General features: G+C 41.4%; 1 protein-coding gene across 3 annotated transcripts in view; it reads left to right on the top strand.

Annotated features, from left to right (window-relative positions):
* The window catches only part of os9 (OS9 endoplasmic reticulum lectin), a 45,952-nt gene that overhangs the window by 5,637 nt on the left and 16,754 nt on the right, over window positions 1-23,561 (top strand). For 2 of the 3 annotated variants that reach the window (XM_043682095.1, XM_043682092.1), the window contains exons 2-8: window positions 7,155-7,331; window positions 8,481-8,544; window positions 10,382-10,458; window positions 12,443-12,541; window positions 15,459-15,660; window positions 18,223-18,393; window positions 21,589-21,710. In XM_043682095.1, the coding sequence (XP_043538030.1) occupies window positions 7,155-7,331; window positions 8,481-8,544; window positions 10,382-10,458; window positions 12,443-12,541; window positions 15,459-15,660; window positions 18,223-18,393; window positions 21,589-21,710 (912 nt within the window). The remainder of the gene's footprint in view (window positions 1-7,154; window positions 7,332-8,480; window positions 8,545-10,381; window positions 10,459-12,442; window positions 12,542-15,458; window positions 15,661-18,222; window positions 18,394-21,588; window positions 21,711-23,561) is intronic. The other variant, XM_043682094.1, reaches the window with a different exon arrangement.

The following is a 23,561-nucleotide window of genomic DNA, read 5'->3' as shown; positions in this document are numbered from 1 at the left end:
GCAACTCTACGTGTTTTGGAGAAAGTGAGGACTGCAGATGCGGGAGGTCAGTGTCGAGAGTGTGGCACTGGAAAAGCACAGCAGGTCAGGCAGCATCAGGGGAGCAGGAGAATCGGCAGGATTCCTGATGAAGGGCTTATGGCCGAAACGTCGATTTTCTTTCTCCTCGGATACTGCCTGACCTGCTGTGCTTTTCCAGCACCACATTCTACTTTACATAGATTGCCCTGAGAAAATTGGACATCTTGTATAGCAGATGTTTTATTTTGTAAATGCCTCATACTGGCTCAGTTGAATAGAAATGTCCTCACCACAATAGGTGACTGCTCATTGAACACTCTCAACTAACTTGTTTTACCTGACTTCCAGCCTACGTTTCCTAGCTTTGCTATTTCTGTGAATCTAATCTCTTGACTGCTCTATTTAACTTAGTCAAACTTGAATGTATGTAGGATTAAGATGGCCCAAAATGTTTTACAACCAATGACCTCCTGCAATATTTCTACAGTTGTAATGGAGGCAGGCGTACACAGCAGTGTTCCACAAACCACTGACAGTGGGTTTTACAAACCCACCGACTCCCACAGCTACCTGGATTACACCTCTTCCCACCCTACCTCCTGCAAAAGTGCCATCCTGTATTCCCAATTCCTCTGCCTCCGCCGTATCTGCTCCCAGGAGGACCAGTTCCACCACAGAACACGCCAGATGACCTCCTCCTTTAGAGACCGCAATTTCCCTTCCCATGTGGTTAAAGATGCCCTCCAACGCATCTTGTCCACATCCCGCCCCTCTGCCCTCAAACCCCACCCCTCCAACTGTAACAAGGACAGAACACCCCTGGTGCTCACCTTCCACCCTAACAACCTTCACACAAACCAAATCATCCACCGACATTTCCGCCACCTCCAAAAAGACCCCACCACCAGGGATATATTTCCCTCCCCACCCCTTTACGCCTTCTGCAAAGACCGTTCCCTCCGTGACTACCTCTTCAGGTCCACACCCCCCTACGACCCACCCTCCCATCCTGGCACTTACCCCTGCCACCGCAGGAACTGTAAAACCAGCGCCCACACCTCCTCCCTCACCTCCATCCAAGGCCCCAAAGGAGCTTTCCACATCCATCAAAGTTTTACCTACACATCCACTCATATCATTTATATCTTCCTTTCCACCTATCCACTCCACCCTCCTCTCTGACCTATCAGTTTCAGCCCCACCCCCTTTCACCCATTGTATTCTGCTACTTTCACCCCACCCCCCTCATTTATCCCTCTACTCTGCTGGCACCCTGCCTCTATTCCTGATGAAGTGCTTTTGCCCAAATCGTCGATTTTCCTGCTCCTTGGATGCTGCCTGACCTGTGCTTTTCCAGCACCACTCTAATTTAGACTGTGGTTTCCAGCATCTGCAGTCCTTTTTTTAACCTGTTCCACAGACCTCTCAGGCAAGTAACCGGATCGTTTCTTTCCCAATTGATGGACAAATATTGGCCAGTAGAACTTCCCTACACATGTAAATAATACCATTGGATCTCTTGGATCCATTGAAAAGGATAAACAGGGTCATGTCTGAAAGATTGCAGCTTGTTTTTTAATAAAGTACACTGTTTCTTCTATAGAGGCGTTAGAATGATTATTGGTGTTTTTCTGCATAACCTACACAAACCCCAGTATGACTCCTAGTCAAAATCTGGCAATGTGACTGCTGGACTCTGAGCTTGCTCCATTCTAGGTTTTCATCTGTCATGTTTCAGTGCCTGTATTTTCAGCTGTTGTCTATGTTGGTCAGTTCTGTTGCATTGCTTTTCAAAAGGGAAAATTTGAGTCTCGATACGAAGGTCTCAATGCTGAGCTGCAATACTGATAATCCTGTGCTGGAAGATTTGAGGGGATTTAGTTAATCCTCAAGTGTCAAAAGGGAATGGTTAGATTGTGTAATCCAAGATAGCAGCAGTTGAGTAGGCTAGTCCACTCTGTCTGCTTTTCTTTTTCCTTGATCTCTTCCTTTTTTTGGTTTATTTCTACTTACCTTCTGGAGAAAGCTCTGTCACGGAGACAGTGACCATCGCAGCTTTGCCGGGTCCAGAGTTGGCAGCAGCTGGGGGTCCAGAGTGGAGAGTTTTGCGGTTGGCAGCTTGTTGTGATCTGGAGCATGGCAGCAGCTGGGGACCTGGATCAGGACTTTGACAGTCGGAGATTGAGCTCAATGTGGCATCTGTGGCAATGGTGGGGAGAGTAGGCAGACTGAGGTCTCCTGGAGAGTGGACCAAAATGGAGGAGATCAAGCCCTTGGAGGGAGTGTGAACTCAGCATGGCTAAACACTTAAAGACAGAATTTTTAACTTAGTACTAAGAAGGACTGTAATATTTAACTCTGTTTCTTTATTTCCATACTTTGTGTCTGTACTATTGTACTGCTGTACCTTTGTATCTATAATGAAGCCAGGAATGGCAACATTGTACACTTTCCACTGTACTTTTGTACTAGAGTACATGTGACAAAGTAATCTAATTCTAAATTTGGATTCCATCTTGGTTATTGTGTGAATGTTTCTTGCCGCTTGTCAGCCCAGGTCTTGTTGCATTCGAACGTGGTCTGCTTCAATACCTGAGGAATGGTGAATAGTGCTGAACATTGTGCGATCTTTGGTGAAAATCCCCATTTCTGAACTTGTGGTGGAGGGACAGTCATTGAAACTGAAGATGGTTGAGCCAAGGACACTACCCTGAGGAGCTTGTGCAGAAATACTCTGCAATTGATATGACTGACCTCCAACAACTGCAAGCATCTTCCGATGTGCGAGGTATGACCCCAACCAACAGAAGAGCCCCCCCCCCCCCCCCCCAATTCCGACTGACTCCAGCTTTGAGAGAGCTCCCTTGGTGCCACAATTGGTCTGAGGCAACCTTGATATCATGTGGAGTTACTCTCCTCTTGTCAGCTCTTTTGTCCATGTTTGGACCAAGGTTGTAGTGAAGTCAGGGGCTGAGTGGCCCTGGCAGAATCCAAACTGAGCGTCAGTGAGCAGGTTACTGTGATGCAAGCACCATTGGTGACACCTTCCATCACTTGACTGATCATTTGAGAGTTGACTGATCAGATGGTAATTGGTCTTGCCTCTGCTTTCTGCCCATGCGCAACAGTGCCAAGTGTTCACTCAGTAACTTTCTATGTAGTATGTGAAAGCGACTGAATTGGTCGTGCTGTGAATTGAGCACGCATACCTCACTGCTGTGTGCTGATACTTGGTGGTAGTTGATTGGGATACCAGTAAGAGGATTGTAGCAACTACATTCTTCGGGGAGTGCAAATTGTCAAAACTGTCAGGTGAAAAACTGAAGATCTATAATTTCTCAAAGGATTCACTGTTCAGAACAAATTTGAGCTCCTGTCCTGAAATGAGTGAAACCAAAAACCTTGCAAGTTAGACCCCAAAATAAACTTAGTTTCAAATTTCAGTTTCTTGGATCAGCATGGCCGACTCTGTTCTTGGCTCGAGCATTTCGTCCCTGCTTGAGTGGCAGCAGTACTACAATGAGCCACCTTCCTCTTTCAACAAGCCAAAATTAAACCCCTCACACTAATTTATGCAAATTGAAGAAACAGCTTAGCAGCTGTTCAATTCTAGTACTGTTGACTGACTGCCCTTGATTTCCAGAAACTTCTGTGCGTGCAGAATAGTGTGTGACGGGATCATTTGCAAGGCAGAAATGTCTTATAGTATCAAATGTTAGTGAGGGAGTGCAAAATTCAGCGGGTTAACCAATGCACAGACATCTTTAGGTTGTACTGAGTTGTTGATTTTTGCAGTGTCAAAAATGTCTGTTTTCTTGGACTGAATGCAAGGGTTATTTGCAACATGTGGAATTGAGATTGAACAGGCTAGGACTTATACCGCTCAAAAAAGAAAGGTGACCTGGTAGGAGTGGTTTGATGGATTAGTCATGACAAGATACTTTATCTTGTGGTGACCAGGTGAAGGACCATAAGTATAAAGCAGCCATGAATAAATGAAATGGGAATTTAGAAGAAAGTTTCTTTTTAAGTTGCAAGTTGTTAGAATGTGGAACTTGCCCCCATAGGGAGTCAGACAAAAAGTGTAGATGCAATTTACGGGAAGCTAGATAAATGAAAGCGAAAGAAACAGATTTCCTGATATGTTCCACCACCTGGTTTATCTACCTTACTGTAATTTTGTCAGTACATATCCTTGTTCCTTTTCCTCTTATGTACAGGCCTAGTTTTCTTTTAGATGCATTGATATCGTTACCCTCAATAGCTTCTAGTGGTCATGAATTCTACAACCTTGTCATTGTTTGGTTAATTTTTCCCTATTTCTCCATTGAATTGATTGGCAAGTATCTAATTATGGTCCAATTTGGAATTCCATTTCCACTTCTGCTCTGTCCAACTCGCCCATCATTTTGAGGAGCTCTACAAGATCACCTCTAAGTATTTATTTGAAAGGTCTGCAGCCCTGTATGGTTCAGTCTTTCCCAATAGTTTGTATTATCTCAATTCTGGTGTCATCCTTGCAAATCTATTTTGGACGCACTTTTATGTTTTTGTCCTGTTTTGAATACGCAGCCTTCAAAAATACTGTTACTCACCAAGTAGTATTTCCTTTGCAGTTGTGGGTTTGATTATCTTGACAGTTATCAGGCTTTTTGAAATTTGGATGTGATGCTAGTTAGGCTGCGTTTCCTGTTCATTCCTAGCTAGCCACCAATACAGTACTCTGGCCAGGCCACTGCAGAAAACATTGCCATGGATAGGTTGGAAAGGTGACTTCGGTCTGCAATATGGTTTGACTTCCAATGTGATAATTATTGAAAAGTTCCAAATGCATCTTTGAGTTTTTCTCAGTAATCATGCTGTTATCAGGATTGTGATGCAACTGGTAACCTTTCTAGGCAGGCAAGGTGATATCGACACTCAACATACTTTGTAATCGTGCCATTTCTCAGATGCCTGAATTAATGCGGAGTATCAAAAAGCTCAGCATGAGAGGGAAAGCCACTGGGTATTGGTTCAAAGTAGTGACTGTAGAGTCTGAAAAGGTCAGATCTAAAATTAAACCGTGCAAACCACTTGTTTAAATGAGTGGATGTTGTTATATAATAAAACCGAGCCGCCCCACATCGTGCTTCTCTATATTTGATTTGAAATGGTTTGTTCTGCTCTGCATTTAGCTAACCTATCGCTAAATCTGAAAGTAAACAGAGCTAATGGGTATTTAATTCTTGCAGTCAAATGTCAGGTTGTTCCTGATTTACCTGGAGCCATACCAAGAACAGAATTAAAAGGGAACAGTATTGTTTAGAGATTGCAAGATCCTATCTTGCCACAACAATAATGGCATGTGTAGTGTAACTTGAATCATTTTGATATTTTCATTTTAATAACTTGCTTCCATGCTAACTGATTTGTTTTTGTATGCTTATTTAATTACAAAATTCCTTCATGTTCATGCATGTTTTTGTGTCTGCAGTATGCTAAGCTTCATGTCATGTAGTTTTGGCAAGCATCCAACCAAAGTCCTCTGAGTTGCCAAGTTGTGTTTTCCAGTTCCAGTGATGGGGTGCTGTGAGGAGTTAGTAATTGTGCTCTGTGTGCGTGGGTGGAGTGGGAGCAGGGGGAAAACGGAGAGCTGTTGCTGTCCTTTCGAACTGCCTAAATTCCTCTTTCAAAACAGTTTCTGTCACCTCGTTGGGAGATAGGCAGTGAAAGGACCTCATTATTAAATTGCTGTTTTTCCTACTCAGCTGTTTTCACCAAAAATTACATGTCTGGAACAGTGAGTTTTGACACCGGGTTATAGTCTAACAGGTTTAATTGGAAGCACTAGCTTTCGGAGTGCTGCTCCTTCATCAGGTGGTTGTGGAGAAGAAGATTGTAAGACACAGAATTTATGGCAAAAGTTTACAGTTGTGATGTAACTGAAATTATATATTGAAAAAGGCCTGGATTGTTTAAGTCTCTCATCTTTTAAAATGACAAACAGTCCAGGTCTTTTTTCAATATATAATTTCAGTTACCTCACAACTGTAAACTTTTGCCATAAATTCTGTGTCTTACAATCTTCTTCTCCACAACCACCTGATGAAGGAGCAGCACTCCGAAAGCTAGTGCTTCCAGTTAAACCTGTTGGGCTATAACCCGGTGTTGTGTGATTTTTAAACTTTGTACACCCCAGCTAACCCAAGTGAAAAGCCATAGCTCCTCACGCAGCATGTTTGAAATTTGCCATGTTCCGGTTTCTGAAACCAGCTTGCAGGCTTATCTCAAAACAAGAGTTGGCGTGGTGAACCTTTCTGCAAAATGGCTCGAGCACAGCGCTGTCTAGAACCAGTACATGGGGAGGTATCTGGAGGACAACCGGAACTAATGGAACAGAACTTCCAAGATTTGGTGCTTATGGAAGAGAAGGGAATATCAATCAGACTTCCCCTGATATCTCAACCTTTTTGAATACCATCCCCTTTGGACTGCTACTGTAGTTTAAGCTGTTTGTTTCTTCTCCCCATCTCATTAAATTTCAGTATTGTGGGAGAGTTAAATGAAATTCACAAATATGTGACTTTCTTTTTGAAAGAAAAGAAACTAATTGACTTTTGGCTTAAAAATTTCAATGCAAGTAAATATCAAAACTTAGCTATGCATTTATAAAATTGTATAAATGATGCCAGATATTCCTTAACGATTGGATTAAATTCATAAAGTTATATAATTTTTTTGTGGTCCTGTTAGTTGAAATTAATACGAATGTTTAAGCCCTTTCCTGCTTCATGGTGATATTTCTAGACTTTTTAATGTATCTGAACAGGTTGATTTTCTGATGCATCTATGGAGCAGTTGGGGCTTGAACCCAGGCCTTCTGGCGCGCACTGGCATTACCACTGCACCACGAGAGCCCCTTGGGCAATATTTTCCCATGCCAACAGCTGCCCTGAAGCTGTAATTTGTGTTGAACATGAGCTGGTTTTACGGCATGTGAGGTTTTGCCTTTACATTTAAATAAACAGCATCTTGGTCATTGATGGAACTGTTTGATCCATTGCTCTGAGCTGGACTAGATATATGGTCTGGGGTCAAAAGAATTGCTGCGATTGCTGTCTAACTTTGCCTTTTTCCCCCTCGTTATCCAGACTCCATCCGACGATGTTGTCCTAGTATCTTCTAAATACAAGCAGATGTATGAGTGCAGGCTACCAGCTCAAGCCCTGAAATTTCAGCAAGAAGCTGAAGATGAGACGCAATCCTACTCTGGGCTAGGGATCTCTGAGCTATTGAAGCCGATGCATGCAGCACCTTGTCTTGTAAAGGTGAGGGTCTCGTTTTGGCAAAATGAAGTTAAATGTTTGTTGCTTTAAGTGAATATCTATTCTTTTTAAATCTGTGTCTATTAAGTAATTCTCTAGTCTTGCTGGTGTCCTTGCCCTCTTCCCAAGCAATTGAATTGTAAGAGCAAAGTTGTGCAGCACTAATGTCATAATACGTAGTATTTTTAATTGCTGTTTGAACAGATGCCTTCTCTCTCATCAAACTCTCTTCCACCGAACTCTTCCCCAATTTTCTTCACCTGGGGGATTTGCCATTTGCTGTGATACAATCCTGGCTCTGCAGACCCTGCGGTAGCTCTTCCTATTGGCTATTTTACCTGCAGGTTTGAAGCATTAAGTTTAGCCATGACCTAAGAGACCCCTACAATGTCCATGTATGCTTAAATCTACAACAACGACCAGGATTGGAAATCCTTTCCCTTTTCTTGAAAAGTTTCTCGTCCTTTTTTTTTTTTGCTGGAGAATTTTCTTTTTGCCCTTTGGCTGATGATGGACTCCTGAATAGACCAGTGGTCAAACAAGAGATCCTTGATATCTGATGGTGAGGTTTACCAACTGCATTGTAGGATCGTGAACACTGCATGTAATTAGGGCTGTAACTCTTCCTTTGTGCCAGTGTACTGCAACCTGTTTCTGTTTTGTGTAACTTTCCAAGACCGTATTCAAATGTGAATTATTGTAGAGAGGCACATAGTGGCAGAAGTTGAAACCAGGGCCTAATCTCTTTTCAGAAGATGGATGTTTTACTTCACTAACACAATCATTATGTTTCCACATTAGTCCTTTGATTTGAGAAGATTGCTAAAAATGGTTTCTGGTAGTCTTGCATGTAGAACAACAATTGCAAATGGAGCCCAGCACATTGGCTTCTGCGAGCTGGCGGTGACTAGGTAATGAACTACACCATAAAATGTTAATTCCTACCCTATCCTCCAGTCTTCCAAATGTTGAAGTAGTAAGGAAAAGGAGCAACTAAACTGAAACAAAAGTAATGCTTTATCGACCGGGAAAAATATGACACTGTCCCATTCTTTTCCAACTAAAGTTACTGTGTTTTTGGTTTGGTTAAATTGCAGTTCGTTGTCAAATCTGTTTCATTGTTGGAGCTTGTTTTTCTTTGTTTACTTATAGACCAAAGACTGGTGGACATATGAATTTTGTTATGGCCAACATATCAAGCAATATCACACAGAAGGTAAATAAAAAATGCTTTTGTTAATATAATGTTGGATTTGGGTTGTTTGTAACTTCTCACTGGACTATGTTGGCTCTCAACTTTTCACATTCCCCCTCCTGCATTTTCTGAAACTTATTAGCACTAGAGGTGCTATATTTTCAAGCTGACTGCTATGATATTGACTCAGACCCCTTGGCATCATGGTAGCCTACATACTTACCAACACACTTAAACAGCAATTAATGAAGCGAAAGGATCCATTAGATACTACCAGTAAAACTAACATTGTTTACAACGTACCATGCAAGATCTGTTTTTAAAAAAAACTACATTGGACAAACAAGCAGGAAACTTGCCACCAGGGTGCATGAACACCAACTAGCCACCAAAAGACATGACCCACTATCACTGCTTTCCATACATACAGACAAAGAAAAACACCACTTTGACTGGGACAACACACACATCCTAGGACAGGCAAAACAAAGACACGCACAAGAATTCTTAGAGGCATGGCATTCTAACCAGAACTCCATCAATTTAGATCCCGTCTACCTTCCCTTGGGGAGAAAAAAGAACTGGAAATGACATCACCCACCTTAAGAAACCAATACCTATAAATAGAGAGGTGGGACATACCACCAGCACTTCACTGAAGACTCTCACTGATGCTGTTACCTAGTCATGGTGACGAAACATCTGAAAACAAAGCTTCCAGCTCAGCGAGCGAGCTTACTTCTATACTTACCATCAACTTGAGCTACAAATCTTCTCAAAAGCTGTTGATCTTGTAAAACTGATCCAATTCCATTCTAGTGCAAAGCTGGTGTTCTACTTCCCTCTAACTTTTCTTAATTGGCGAGACTTACTGACAAAACTTGCACCCTTGTACTGAAATAAGCAGCTACAGGAGTTTGTAGCATTCTTGTATTGGTACTGGTCTTGGAGAAATAGCCACGAAGTCAAAACTTAACCAAAATCACAAAAATCATATATTCAGAATATTTAACATGTGTGCTGCCCACAGAAATGAGATTCAAAATATTTCTCTATAGTTAGGATATTCCCACTAATTTGGGTTGACTATAAACCAGTACAGCTCCCATATTTTTGACTGTTGTTGCCTGTGCAGAGAAATGGATATTTTACCCTCCCATTGCCAGCCTTACTCCCCAACCCATGTCGGCAATTGAAATGGTAGGTATCAACCTATCCCTGTCCTCCAGGTAAAGTTGCCCTAATCCCTTGGAGATGTTTGCACTAGGAACGTCTATATTATAATGCAAGCAATAATTGTAATAAAAGTGTGATTTTTCAACTATTTGTCTTCACTTTACTGTGTCAGTGCATATGCCTGATGCTGCTCAGCAGACTCGAACTCGAAGTAAATTTGTTTTATTTTATGAAAGTGTCTGTACTACATTAAGGCTGCCATTGTACAGCTTGTTGACAAATCACTGCATCTGCAGTGTTGGTCAGGGCCTGTTTATGCCGAGAGATTTCTGGCCTGAAAGCTTTCCTAAAGTTAGGGATAATGTTTTAACAGGCCAGCAATGTAAAAACTGTAATACTGACCTCTTAACAGGTGAGTTGAGAGATCAGGCAAGAACTTAATGGTGACTGAAGGCAAAGCACTGAATGCAAACGAGTAACATAGTAAGGAGCTGCCTCCAGAAGGTGAACTCTGCTGCAGGAGTCATTCTGGATTGACATGCAATGTTAAAGCGCTGCTGACATTGCCAGCTCTAGAATGTAAATGCAGTGTTCGTTTTGCACTGCATGCAGTTCTCAACATTTTTCCTTTCTTTTCAAGACAGAGTTTGCATTTTAGCTTTAATTTTTTTGTTGTGCTCAGATTCTGAAGTTAAAGGAGATGTGATGTATCTTGGGTTTTATGAATCTGAATTTGACTGGAACAATGAAACTGCCAAGGTAAGGATGAATTCCGATCATAGGTAGGCTAGTCTGATGTCAATCTGCTGCAGGTCCCAAAAGATCAATGCTTTAAGTAAATGCTGTTCGTGCTGTCCTTAGCCAATTTGCTTTGGCTGTTAATCTTACATCAGTTGAGTGATTAACTCTGTGGTTTTATTTTCACTTTTATTTTAAGCTGAATTTCTGAGGTTTGAACAAATCTAGACACTAAATGGTATGTGTCAGCTGTGGCTCAATGGTAGCCCCCTCACCTCAGTCAGAAAGTTGTGGGTTCCAGTCCCACTCTGGAGACTTGGCACTTCAGTGAAGTATTGAGTGTTGCACCATGGGAGGTGATGTCTTTCAAATGAGACGTTTAAACAAAATCATACTTGCTCCCTTCTGTAGACATTAAAGATCCCATGATGTTAGTCAAAGAAGAGTAAGGAAGTTTTCTTTAGTGGCCTGACCAGTGTCCACCTCTATCCACCAACTTCACTAAAACTGATTATCTGGTTGTTTCTCATTGCTGTTTATGGGACCTTGCTGTGCGCAAATTGGCAACCGCATTTCTTTACAATAACAACTGCACTTCAAAAGTACTTCATTGGCTATAGAACATCCTGAGGCCATGAATGGCGCAATAAAATGCAAGTTTTTTTCCCCACATATATAGTTCACCATTGCAGCATTGAATTGTGCGCAAATATCTATCTCTGATTTCCTTGCCTTAATAAATAGAAGCTATGCATTTTTGTTTTTGCTCTTTCTCGAGTACTGCAAGCCCATGGGACTGAAAGGTAAGATCATAGAGCAGTGCAATTGCAGCATTTTAATGCCTGGGCAGGTTTTACCTAATTTCTGTTTCATGTGGATATGGAGAATGACTGCTTGACAGAAATTTTGCAATTTTTTAAAAGACAAAATTCCCTCTGTCAAATGCTGAGCTAAAAATAAAGTGAAATCTTGCAGACGCTGGAATATAGGAAATGAAAGTAGAAATGCTGGAAGTGCTCAGCTGATTAGCTTGCATCTGTGGAGAGAATAGCAATTCAATGTTTCTGGTTAGTGACTTTTTTAGAACATTATTGATGAGCGTTCTTCAACCTGAAACATTTAACTCTGTTTCACTCTGCACAGATTCTGCTTGACATGTTTAGTATTTCCAGCATTTTCTGTTTAAATATTAAGCTAATCTTCCAGCGTTACCTTCTTTCGGTCAACAGCTAATCGATACTTTCTCATTCAGGCATTGTAATTAGCTAACTTTTGAAATGCAGTTTCATTTTTTTAAAAAAGTGCATGATATTTGATGTCAAAGGTGTAAAAGCTTTCAGAATATATATATCTGATACCTTTTAATATTTTACTTCCTGCCTTCAGCCTGCAAATTTCAAAAATGTTGCATTAATTTGAAGTGACTCAACCTCCTGTTTCATTTGTAGGCATAACTGTGTTATTGTGTCAAACATTGTTTTATTGCTTGGGTAAGTGACCTTGTTGGCTCACGAATTAAACTAACAAGTCATTTGAGCCATATAGATGGAAAGTGCGAGGCTTGGTCTTCGATCTTAATTGACTTGCCTGATGTCAGTCAGAAGACGTCAGTCAGAAGACGTAGCCTTTGAGTTGGAAAGAGTAAATTGACCCGGGTTCCAATCGCTATGTATCCCAGCTGCCAGAAGCATGGATGTTGGCAGACTTAATTATGTTTCCTCCTGCTGCTCTGGTTGAATAACCTGTTTGAAATTTGTGAACCCGCATGTGAGAAATTATCACTTGATCAGCTCATGGAAGGTTGCTGGTGTCAATTGAATTTTACATCATAAAGGGGCAGAGAAAGGCCAATTATATCCAATGCGGTTTGCTTCCATTGTCACCCTGATGTGTTTTTTATCATCCATGGACCATTGGCACTTTAGGAGTTGAATGCATTTTTTTTCAGTTTATAGTTTTGAAACCTCAAGTTTATATACTTTTTAAGAATTCCCTTTATTTGCAGGCTTCAAAGCAGCATAAGTTGAAAAGATACCATAGTCAGACTTATGTAAATGGATCCAAATGTGACCTCAATGAAAAGCCAAGGGAGGCTGAAGTAAGGGTAAGTTTACAGGCTCTTCATCCTAGAAACTAACTGAAACTGTACACTTCAATCCAGGCAGCCCATTGTTTGAAGCGTTGAAACGCAGAAATTGCCTTAATTTAGTAAAGGCTTCCTTTCCAGTATTGATTGAAAAGTCAGCACTGCAGCATTCTGTTATTGCCAGTTAAGGTGGGGGGAAATGGAGCATTCATCCTAATGTATGGGTTCGCAATATGTTGCTGAGGAAAAGGAAATTAACCTGTGGGGTAATTGATGAAACACCGTAGACAGGTATAGCATGGTTTCAATTGTTTGTCTCAGCAGCATGTCTTGACTGTGACTTTAGCTGGTCTCCATTGTATCAGTGTGGCATTCATTAAGGAAATACATTAATCTAGTGGTTACTGTATTGAAGAGAGGACCCAGAAGTGAGGTTTAAATCCCATCAATTTGTGGCTTGGTGCCAAGAGCATAGTTATGGGAATGATTGATTTTTAAAAAATTAAAAACTTCAACTGTTTCACTAATATCCCTCCAAGAAACCATGCCACCCTTATCCAGTTCTGCCCACGTGACGCTTTTGGTTGACTTGTGCTGCTCTTGAGGGATCTATAAGTGGGAATAAATACTGCTTTGATCCTGTCATCTACACCCCAGTAAATTAACTAACTTGTTTCACATCAGCTGGTGTTGTAGTATGCATGAGTAATCACTGCAGTAAACTGCTTGAACTTGTCTGTTTGAGCTGTCCATTAAGACTTCCATTCCAGCAGTGTAGCTGGATTTCAGCCAAAACCTTCAAGTTGCAAAGCTGCTTTTGTACATTTTTTTTTTTGTCACAACTTTTCAGTATGAAAGATAATCTAGGCTTCTACATAAAACTCACTTGTGCAGCAAGTCCCCTGCGTCTTGCTGTTTGCAAATGTTTTTGCTTGTATTTCCTCTCTCGTAGATCGAGACCTGTAGGGAATAGAGAAGAAACACAAACATGTGCAAACAGCCTGATGTTTGCTCCTGCAAACTAAGCTAACCACAATCTGTTTAAAGTAGTGTCATTGTGGATTAATAGCATGCTACTGCTTTGCAGGACTAAATCTCTGATCGTGATTAGTTTAAGATGATCTGAAATAGCTGGGAGTCCAATACTAGAGTAATATAGATGTAACTGCAACATAGTAAGTGTAGATTCACTGACTGGCCTTTGTTTTCCTTGGGCAGTGCTAGTTCCTTTATGTAGTGCTATACCTAAATGTTCCATGTGGTGTCACTAATTGCATGTGTGACTAGCACTCTGCAAAGCTGCAATTGTATAATTTCAGTGGAAAAGGAAGCAGCCCTTTAAGGAGGTACTACATTATTTTTAAGAGTAACACTTTAAAATGGTTCAATTTTTCGGTCAACTAGGGAAGACTTGACCAGCATATGCCACCATCTGTTTCATCTCCACGTGCTCTATAGTAGATTAGATTAGATTACTTTACAGTACAGTGTGGAAACAGGCCCTTCGGCCCAATAAGTCCACACCGACCCGCCAAAGCGAAACCCACCCATACATTTGCCCCTTACCTAACTCTACGGGCAATTTAGCATGGCCAATTCACCTAACCTGCACATCTTTGGACTGTGGGAGGAAACCGGAGCACCCAGAGGAAACCCACGCAGACACGGGGAGAACATGCAAACTCCACACAGTCGCCTGAGGCGGGAACTGAACCCAGGTCTCTGGCGCTGTGAGGCAGTAGTGCTAACCACCGTGCCACCCACTGAAGCTTGCTTAAAGAAAGGAACTAGAGTTTAATGGAACATAGAAAAGTACAGGACAGGACAGGCTCTTCAGCCCAGAATGTTGTGCCAAGGATTATTCCTAATCTGAAATAGAATAACCTAACCTATGCCCCCCTCAATTCACTGCTGTCCATGTGCATGTCCAGCAGTCGCTTAAATGTCCCTAATGACTCTGCTTCCACCACCACTGCTGGCAACGCATTCCATGCACTCAACTCTCTGCATAAAGAACCTATCTCTGATGTCTCCTTTATACCTTCCTCCTAATATCTTAAAACTATATCCCCTCTGGCTATCCATGCACCTCATTACCTTGTATACCTCGATCAGGTCACCTTTTTTTCCCTCCTCCTTCTCTCCAGAGAGAAAAGTCAGTTTAGTCAACCCCTCTTCGTTATATCTTATGATTTTGTTTTAATATATCGAAGCATCCATGTATCATCTCTTGGGACGTAGAATCCTATAGGTAAATTGGGGCGCTATGAGAAGGAAGCCATGATATTGTTTGGCGACAGTTTCCATAGAATAGCTTCTCAATGGAAATCCATGTTTGGTCCTTTTTTAATGACCTCTTAGTCTACATTTTTGTTAAAACTCATTTTTCTCTTTTTTGACTACATTTCCCTCCTAAATAATGCCCAACATATGCTGTACCCCTTTCAAAAAGCACCTGATTTGCACTTCTGCAGCTTCAGCCTACAATGTCCACACTTGCTGATTTGGACACTGGCTTCCTGCATTCTTTCACTTCTCTCCTCTACCCTTAGAAAATATTGGCATTTTTAACAGTGTATAAAGTGCTGGTGAAAATAGTCACTGTTGATAGTCCCTAGCAACAACAGTGAATTGTCATGATTTTCGATAACAGGAACAACTCCATTAAGAAACCTACCCAGGAGAGCTGGGAAATGTCATTGAGTCCCCCCGAGAAAAGGATCCTAATGTCTTCCAAATTGGCAGCCAACCAATCTCGGCCTCAGAATACAGTATGTGGAATTTCTCCTTGACGTGCCTGGATTTTGGGGAGACCTTGAAATGAATTGCTTCGAAGGCAGGGGAGTTATTGATCATGTTGATGGGTAAATGACTTGGGCCATTCCTATGCTAACAAAATGTTCTATTTTCTTTTTACTACTTGTATTCTTAATAGTTTATGTGCGAAGAAGGATCTGGGGATTACATAGCTCGAGTGGATGAACCTCAGTCATGTAATTACGTGCTAACCATACACACCACTCGGATTTGCCATCACCCTTACTTGCGCCCTGCTGTTGTTTCCAAGCCTCAACCAATTAAATGCCAACCTGCCCTCAGCCCAGAACAGTACGTAGAGTATGTCAAGGCCCAAGTCAGTAAGTACTAAAATTTTAATATCTTCAATCAGCAAGGGTGAGCTAATGATGTGTGCATGATTAGACCTGTACTGACACCAGTATTTTATGCATGATTGTATTTCCTTATGAAGGTATAACTGTAATGGCCTTGTTTCTAACGAAATTTAGTATTCTGATAATCCATGACTTTTATCTGTCCTACACTAATGCTTCATGTCCTTAACTTTGGAACCAAGCAGGAAACAATGGTTGGACATTAGTAACATTTACATCTAATCTAAAGTTAATGAAGTAACATTTAAGGTGGTGAGTGTATGGGATATGTATCCGGTTCACTCATTGCTCTCCCCTCCTTCACAATCTCAATTAAATTTGTAGGTCACTTGCTGACCTTGCAGAAGACTCTGTCCTCTCTGTAAAGGGACCTTGGCTTTTCTCTGTTTGGGCTTGGGATGCCTGTTGATTTCTATTAAGGGAAGGTGCCTTATCAGCTGACACAACTCCTAGTGGAGTTGTTTGCTGCCAGGTCTGGTTAACAGGACCTTGGCTAAAGGTTATGGCAATAGACCTAAAAAGAGCGGCCTCTTAATGTAAATGCTACAAATAAGAAAATGGGGGGGGGGGGGAAGATGTGAATCCAGATGAGATGAGGGTATTTTTTAATGTTGAATGCTACTTTTTTACATTTCTTCTCAAAAAGCTTCAAATCATTATTTTTAAGATTGATTCCAGTGAGCAACAACAATATATCCGTAAATGGTGATTCAATGATGGGTTGAAGCAAAACAAATCCCCACCTGAGTTTTAAATAATTGCCCTTCTGATGTATTCTGCTGAGGTGCTGCTGATTAATGTTTCACTCCAGTTACATGTACAGTATATGTCCACTTGATAGTCCTGACTTCCCTCCAGTCCAACTGGATTTTTGTTTTGTTAAATTGTATCTTGCCCACAAGTACTAAACCAATCTCTCAGGATTGTTGGTCGTATTTTCAGGTGGACATTTGCATTCTGGGTTGTAACCTTGGTCTGATGTGCTTTGTTACTTAGTACTGCTTTATGGGAAATGGGTTCCTTGAGTAGTCTTTTTATAAGCCTTTTGTTTTAAACCATTTAGTACTCTCCCATCAATGACTAAAGGTGAACCACACCCATAAAAGTTTGAAATCTTTGATCTTTTAAACTCACCAGCTTCTGGTCTGATTTGAAATAAATTGCTGCTTCTGATTTTTGACTCTGGGACACTGGCTCTTCAGATTGAAGCAGTGTGTGTTTTGGCCTTTTACTAATGTTAATATCCTTTTAGAAATGCATTCTCAATGAGACATTCCCGACTTGTTACACCTGCTAGTTTTGCTGTAAGCAGTTGGTGGTCAGGGGTAATCTAAGGCCATAGTTTCTCAACTGTTTGCCTAAAAAGCAGCAAAATCTTTGTGAAAAATCAAACTGTGATTCTTCAAATGGTTCATTGTATAGGAACATCGGAGCAGGAGTCAGCTATTCAACCTGTGGAGTCTGCTTCACCATTCTAGATCATAGCTGAGCTACCTCAACACCACATCACCCGTGTGATCCACATACCCATGATGTTCATAACGAGAAACTTTTCAATCTCGATCTTGAATTTATCTAATCACGGAGCTTCAATGGCCCTCTGGGAGAGAGAATCCCAACGATTCACCACCCTCTGTCACTGAATTATTATTGGCACAGAAGGGAGCCATTTGCCCCATTATGCTTGTACTGTCTCTTCAAACACGCCCTGGCATTAATGCCAGTTTGTTCCTTGAATGGACTCTGCCTCCTTCATATTATCCAGACCTGAGCGACTTGTATCAATTTTCCTTTTCCTTAAATCGCCCTTGTTTCTTTTGCGCATCACTTTGAATTCATGCTCTCTCGTTTCTTTTTGTGAGCTTCTCCCGATCTGCTCGGTGATTTTGAATATATTTTTCTGAAATCTCCTTAACTGCCTTCTCTCTAAGGAGAGCCGTTGCAGCTCCTTCAGCCTATCCACATCAACGTTTCTCATTCTTGGAACCATTCTTGTAGATCACTTCTGCACACTCCACTGCATTTACATCTTTTCCATAAAGTGGCACCCAGAGCCATACACTGTACTCCAGCTGAGGTCTAACATGTGTCTTGAACATATTCAACATCACCTTCTGCTCTTGTACTCTATACTCTCTCTTAATGAAACCTAGAAATAGGTTTGCTTCATTAACCGTTCTCGCCACCTTCAATATGTTCACCATTCCCTCTGCTCCTGCACCCCCTTCACAATTGTACCCTCCCTAAGTTGCAGTCTCTCCATTGTTCTATACTATTGCACCAAATGCAAATGTGATACTGAGGTCCATAGGTTCACTGACTAGTAGCTGTGAGATTAAATAACTGTCAACTAATTGAGGTAATCTATCTCCATAAACTAGTTTACAACAGCCTCAAACATGACAATTGAAGGAAAAGAGGGGGTACATGGAGTGCAGTTGTTGATTGAAAACATTTTTTGCAATGATTTCAGTACTGTTAACTTTTCTCTCCTCTCTTTCTTCCCCCCCCCCCCCCCCCGCACAGCTGATACCAAACGCAAAGTAGAAAAAATCTCTGAGGAGTTGAAAACCTTGGATGAAATGTTGTTGAAAGACCAAAATGCACAGACTGATGAAGAGAAAGACCTGACTCAGGAATCTGAAAACCAAACTGAGGAGCTTTCAGACACTGGTGAGAATGTATTGGAATTGGAAGGTATGGCTGTCTCCACTTTCTGTAACCATACAAAAAGCATACAAGCTGATGTTTTGCATCCCAAAGTGTGGGCTGAAATCCTCCCATTTGTTCAGAAGTTGGCTCTATTTGGGATAAAGAGGGTGGTATATGATACAATGCAAGTCTAATGTTTGATGGGTTGGGGAAAGTGAGAACTGCAGATGCTGGAGATCAGAGTTGAGAGTGTGGTGCTGGAAAAGCACAGCAGGTCAGGCAGCGTCCGAGAAGCAGGAAAATTGCCGTTTCAGGCATGAGCTTTTCCAGCACCACACTCTCGACTAATGTTTGGGTATGTGGTATCAGCATTTAATTGTAAGACAAAGCTCGCAAAGTATCAGTAGACACAACTATCACAGTGGGCTGAAAGTTGAGTGCTGTAGGTTCCTCTAGGAGACTTATTCAGTGTTGCTCCTGCTCTGAGTGGTTGTCTTGTTCATGCAGCTTGCATCCCATGTTGCTGTTGGAGATGGGAGAGGGGACAGCAGAAGATCTTGCTGTATTTTTCCAATTCTCCCTTGATATGGGGAGGTATTCAAGGACTGGTGATGGTAAATATAATGCCCTCATTCAAACAATGAGAAAGCCTTCCTGCCTACTGCAAGTTAGTTAATTTAACATTGTGTTGGATTAGATTTTAGAACAAAGAATCAGCAGGCATTTAAGTTTGTTGAGGAAAGCCAGCACAGGTTTGTAAAAGGTGAATTGCACTTGACTAATCTAATTGAAATTAAAATTACAGATGTCGAAAGCAGGGACTGCACTGTAGATCTCAATGATGCTTTTGGCAAAGTACCACTTAAAACATTACTGAAACAAATTGTGCCTCTTGGTGTATCAAAAGTTTGACATAAACTCTGAAAACAGCGCATCATAAATGGCTGTTTTTCAGACTGGTGGAATGGCAACTATGAGCATGATAGCAATCGACTGCAACAAGCTGATAGGCTAGCCAACCAAAAAACCCCAAAGAACTGCTGATGCTGGCAATCAGAAACCGAAATCGTGGGAAAAACTCTGGCCTGGCGGCATCTGTGGACAGGAGTCTGTTCTGAAGAAGGATTGCTGGACCAAAACATTATCACTACTTTCTCTCCCCAGATGCTGCCAGCAATTTCTGTTTTTGATAGGCTAGCAAAAGTAGAGAAGAGTAGGTGGAGTTCAGCGCACAATTGCAGGATGATGCGTTTTTGCAGAAGGCGGTTAAAAATAGTTCCAAAGTGTGCAGTGACAGAGTAACCTTGGGATGCACAAGCATTGACCATTGAAGGTAGCAGGAAATATTGAAATAGTAATTAGCAAAGCACATGAGCTCTCCGCCTTCTAAACCTCAGTAGGTAATACAAAAGCAGGGATGTTATGCTTATCCTTCATAAATCTCTGGCTCAGTCTTAGCTGGGATAATGATCCCGTTCTGGTCATAACCCACTAGGTCGGATCTGAGATGTGCTAGAATGGTTTCGGGCGTGAGAAATTTTAGCTACAAGGTTAGGCTGACCAAGCTGGGATTGTTCTCCTTGAGGCCAAGGAGGTTGAGAGGAAAGTTAGATAAAGAATATGATAGGTTTGGGTAAGACAGACAAAAATAAACTGTTCCCATTAGCAGAAGACACTGGTTTAAGCTTTTAGGAGGGTATGTGAGGAAGAACTTCTTTTATGCAGCAAGTGGTAATGATTTAGAACTCGCTGCCTGTGAAGGTGGTGAAGAGAGACCGTGAATGATTTCAGAAGGATATTGGATGGACACTTGCAGGATCAGAAGGATAAAGTAAATAAATCGAATGGATTGCTCAGCAGGGCCGGCATGTACTCTGATCAAATAGCCTCTTGCGCTGTAACTCAGTGATTGTAATAATGTCAAATTTGTCGTCTCCTCCGATCCTCTGCCACTTCCCCATATCTAGGGAAAATTGGAAGAATGCAGCAAGATCTCCTGTTGACTCCTCTGCCATTTCCAATAGCAACCTCAGTGTTGATGTGTGATGGCTTGTTTCCACACTATCGGGATTTTATGATGACCCTGGGATGCAAACCACCCAGACCAGGCAACCACTCAAAGCATAACAAACATCCTGAGCATCTTTCCTTTTGTGTTGTCTTTTAACCAGCTGCATGCTAATATTACTGTTCTGTGCATAAATGGTAAACTTGCCAATGTTGGGTATTTGAAGTTTGAGCCAGTGATTTCAGTCTGCTGCTTTGACTCTGCTAAATTGCTGCTGGGAGTACAGCATCTTGCTTTTAGAGTGTTCATATACTCCAAAGATCTGCAGAAAATCACTTAAGATAGTACTCCTATGTCTATTTGTCTGTCATTTTTTTAATATTCAAACTGTCTCTCCGGACATCTCTCCATCTACCACCAATCTTTTGTGTTTTCTGTTTGGGGATTTGGAAGACCGTGAGGACTCATGTCAGCAGTACAGGAACTGATTCTGGTAATCCTGAAATAGAACAACAGTCATGTGTTTCGCTGGGACCAAGTAAATATTCAGTGACGAATGAACAGCCAGATCAGAAAGATGTAGTTCTGATAGAAGGTCTTTGACATGAAAGGTTATCTGTTTTTCTCCACAGTTGCTACCAGACCTGCTGTGTATCTTCATTATCATAGAATCCCTACTGTGGGGAAACAAGCCCTCTGCCCAACAAGCCTGCACTGACCCTCCAAAGAGTAACCTACCTAGACCCATTCACCTATCCTATATTTAACCCTGACTAATGCACCTAACTTACACATCCCTGAACACTGAGCAATTTAGCACGGCCATTTCACCTAACCTGCATGTCTTTGGATTGTGGGGGGAAACCGGAGCACCCAGAGGACACCCACGCCGGCACAGGGAGAATGTGCACACTCCGAACCATTTTCTGTTTTTATGTAAAATTTCCAGCATCTGCAGGATTTTGCTTTTGTGTTTTTTGTTCACTGAAATTGGAACTGAAACTGCCCCAGGTCATTTTACCAGAGGCTTGTTCTTGCTGTATGGCAGATTCACATCTTCAATCCCTTGTGCTAACTAATTGTATTGTACCCCAACAAAATCTGTGTAGTCGTTCCAACAGAAAATAGTCCTTCACTTGTGAATGTACCTACGATGAGTTTGCCGCCTTCACTTCAATCACAAAGCGCCTGTGACTATTAACTGACACAGCTGGGGTTTCTTTGAATTCCAGGAATTGAAACCTTAAATTCGCAGGAGGTAACTGAAGACGAGGATAATGGTGAGAAATTCTGGGACAAAATCAGCAAACCAGTGAGTGAGGAGGGTCCCCTTTCAGAAGAGAAGCTAGAAGAGGTATTGCAGGATTTTAAAAATCTATGTTATAGTGAGCCTTCATGTTGGGAGAGCAGTGGATTCTGTAATGATTTCTGTTAATAAACATTTTAAACTTTTGACAATGGTAGGCTGGATGTTGAAGTAGTGATACTGATTTTTGCATGCAAAGTTCTTATTTGCAAAGTACGAATCTAGTCAAAGCTATCAAAAAGCTTAGCTCTGTGCATATAATGTTCTCCTGTAATCTAGAATTTTACTATTCCGAGGGCTTGTGTCAAATCCCCAATCCATTATAATTTTAGCAAACTATAATCCTCAATATTGTTCCCTGCTTCCATATCTAAGTGATTTATAAGGTGGAGGCCTGAGGTGACTGCTACTTTGAGTGTGGTTTATAAATAGATAAAGATCTATTCCGATAGACAAATTTCCATTCTTCAAATTTGAGAGCATTGAATCTGGAAATACAGGGAAAAGAATGATACAAGTTTGTGTTAAAGAAGAGCACATTAAAATTCAAACTTGTCCCTTCATCATGAAACTTCTTTCCCTTGTATCGTGCTCTACTGTCTGAGTTTGGTTTATTACTTTTTGTGTAAAATTACCACACCTTGGGGGGTGGGGGGGAATAAAGTTTATTCTGGGTTTTCATAACACCTAAAGGAAGTTTTAACTACTCACTTCACAACAAGATGAGAGCTGAGTAAAAGAATGTATAAAGTGTTGAATAATCACTTCATATTTCTGCAGTGAATGTAGGCTTTGTTAAAGCCATGTGCCAAGATAAGCTCTCGTGGACCTAATCATGTTTTTTGGTATCCCTTGTCATGTTTGACACGTCATGCAGTGTGGAGTAAATAATGCAATGCACTTGGAGTCCAGTTTTCAATGTAACCCTGCATTCAATGGTGATCCAATGTATGCATTTGCCAGTATGTACCAGACGCTGTTATAATAGTTGATTCAAGCTATCACCTCTCTTTCATTGTCACTGTCAAAATCCTGGAGCTCCCTTCCTGACAATACTGTGGATGTACTTGTGCCAAGTGAACTGCAGCAGTTCAAGAAAGCAGCTCCCCACCCCATTCTCCAGGGCAACTAGGGATGGGCAATAAATGCTGACTGATGTAGTGACTCTGTCATGCTAAAAATCAATAACAACACTTCAAATTCCAGTTTGTTTTTGTGAAATTATGAAGGTTTTTACTTGTTCATAATTTACGCCTAGTCACTGGGTAAAGTATTATAGTTACCAATGCATTGGGTTAGGCATACATATCCTTTGCACTATTCCATGTGCAGCCTCGAAATTGGAAATATGCTTCACTGCCAGGGAGCAGTCTGAAATTGATATGCACTGAAAAGGGTTGGGAATCTATTCTTGAGACCCCTCAACCATAATGGCTCTTTTCCCTCAAACCTAGTACACCTGAGCATTTGCAATGCCATATGCATGTTTTAACTGAGCAAAATGCGGTAATGTTAAAGATATTGAGAGCTGGCATGTAACTTTTAATTGTCAGGTTTTTTAAGCCCTTGTTTTGACTTCTTGCAATGTTATATTCCCCCTTTTTTCTTTCAATTTATCTGTTTTAAAATGTGTCAATGCTTTTCTTTAATCTGAAATAATGCAGCACTGCTGATGCGCTCAATTTGATGGTGTTTGTCAGGATGGCTTATAGAGTCATAGAGCCATAGAGATGTACAGCATGGAAACAGACCCTTCGGTCCAACCCATCCATGCCGACCAGATATCCCAACCCAATCTAGCCCACCTGCCAGCACCTGGCCCATATCCCTCCAAACCCTTCCTATTCATATAACCATCCAGATGCCTTTTAAATGTTGCAATTGTACCAGCCTCCACCA

The sequence above is a fragment of the Chiloscyllium plagiosum genome, chromosome 43 (genome assembly GCF_004010195.1).
Source record: "Chiloscyllium plagiosum isolate BGI_BamShark_2017 chromosome 43, ASM401019v2, whole genome shotgun sequence".
In the NCBI taxonomy this organism is placed as follows: Eukaryota; Metazoa; Chordata; class Chondrichthyes; order Orectolobiformes; family Hemiscylliidae; genus Chiloscyllium; species Chiloscyllium plagiosum.
This window is presented reverse-complemented; position numbering and strand designations above follow the sequence as displayed.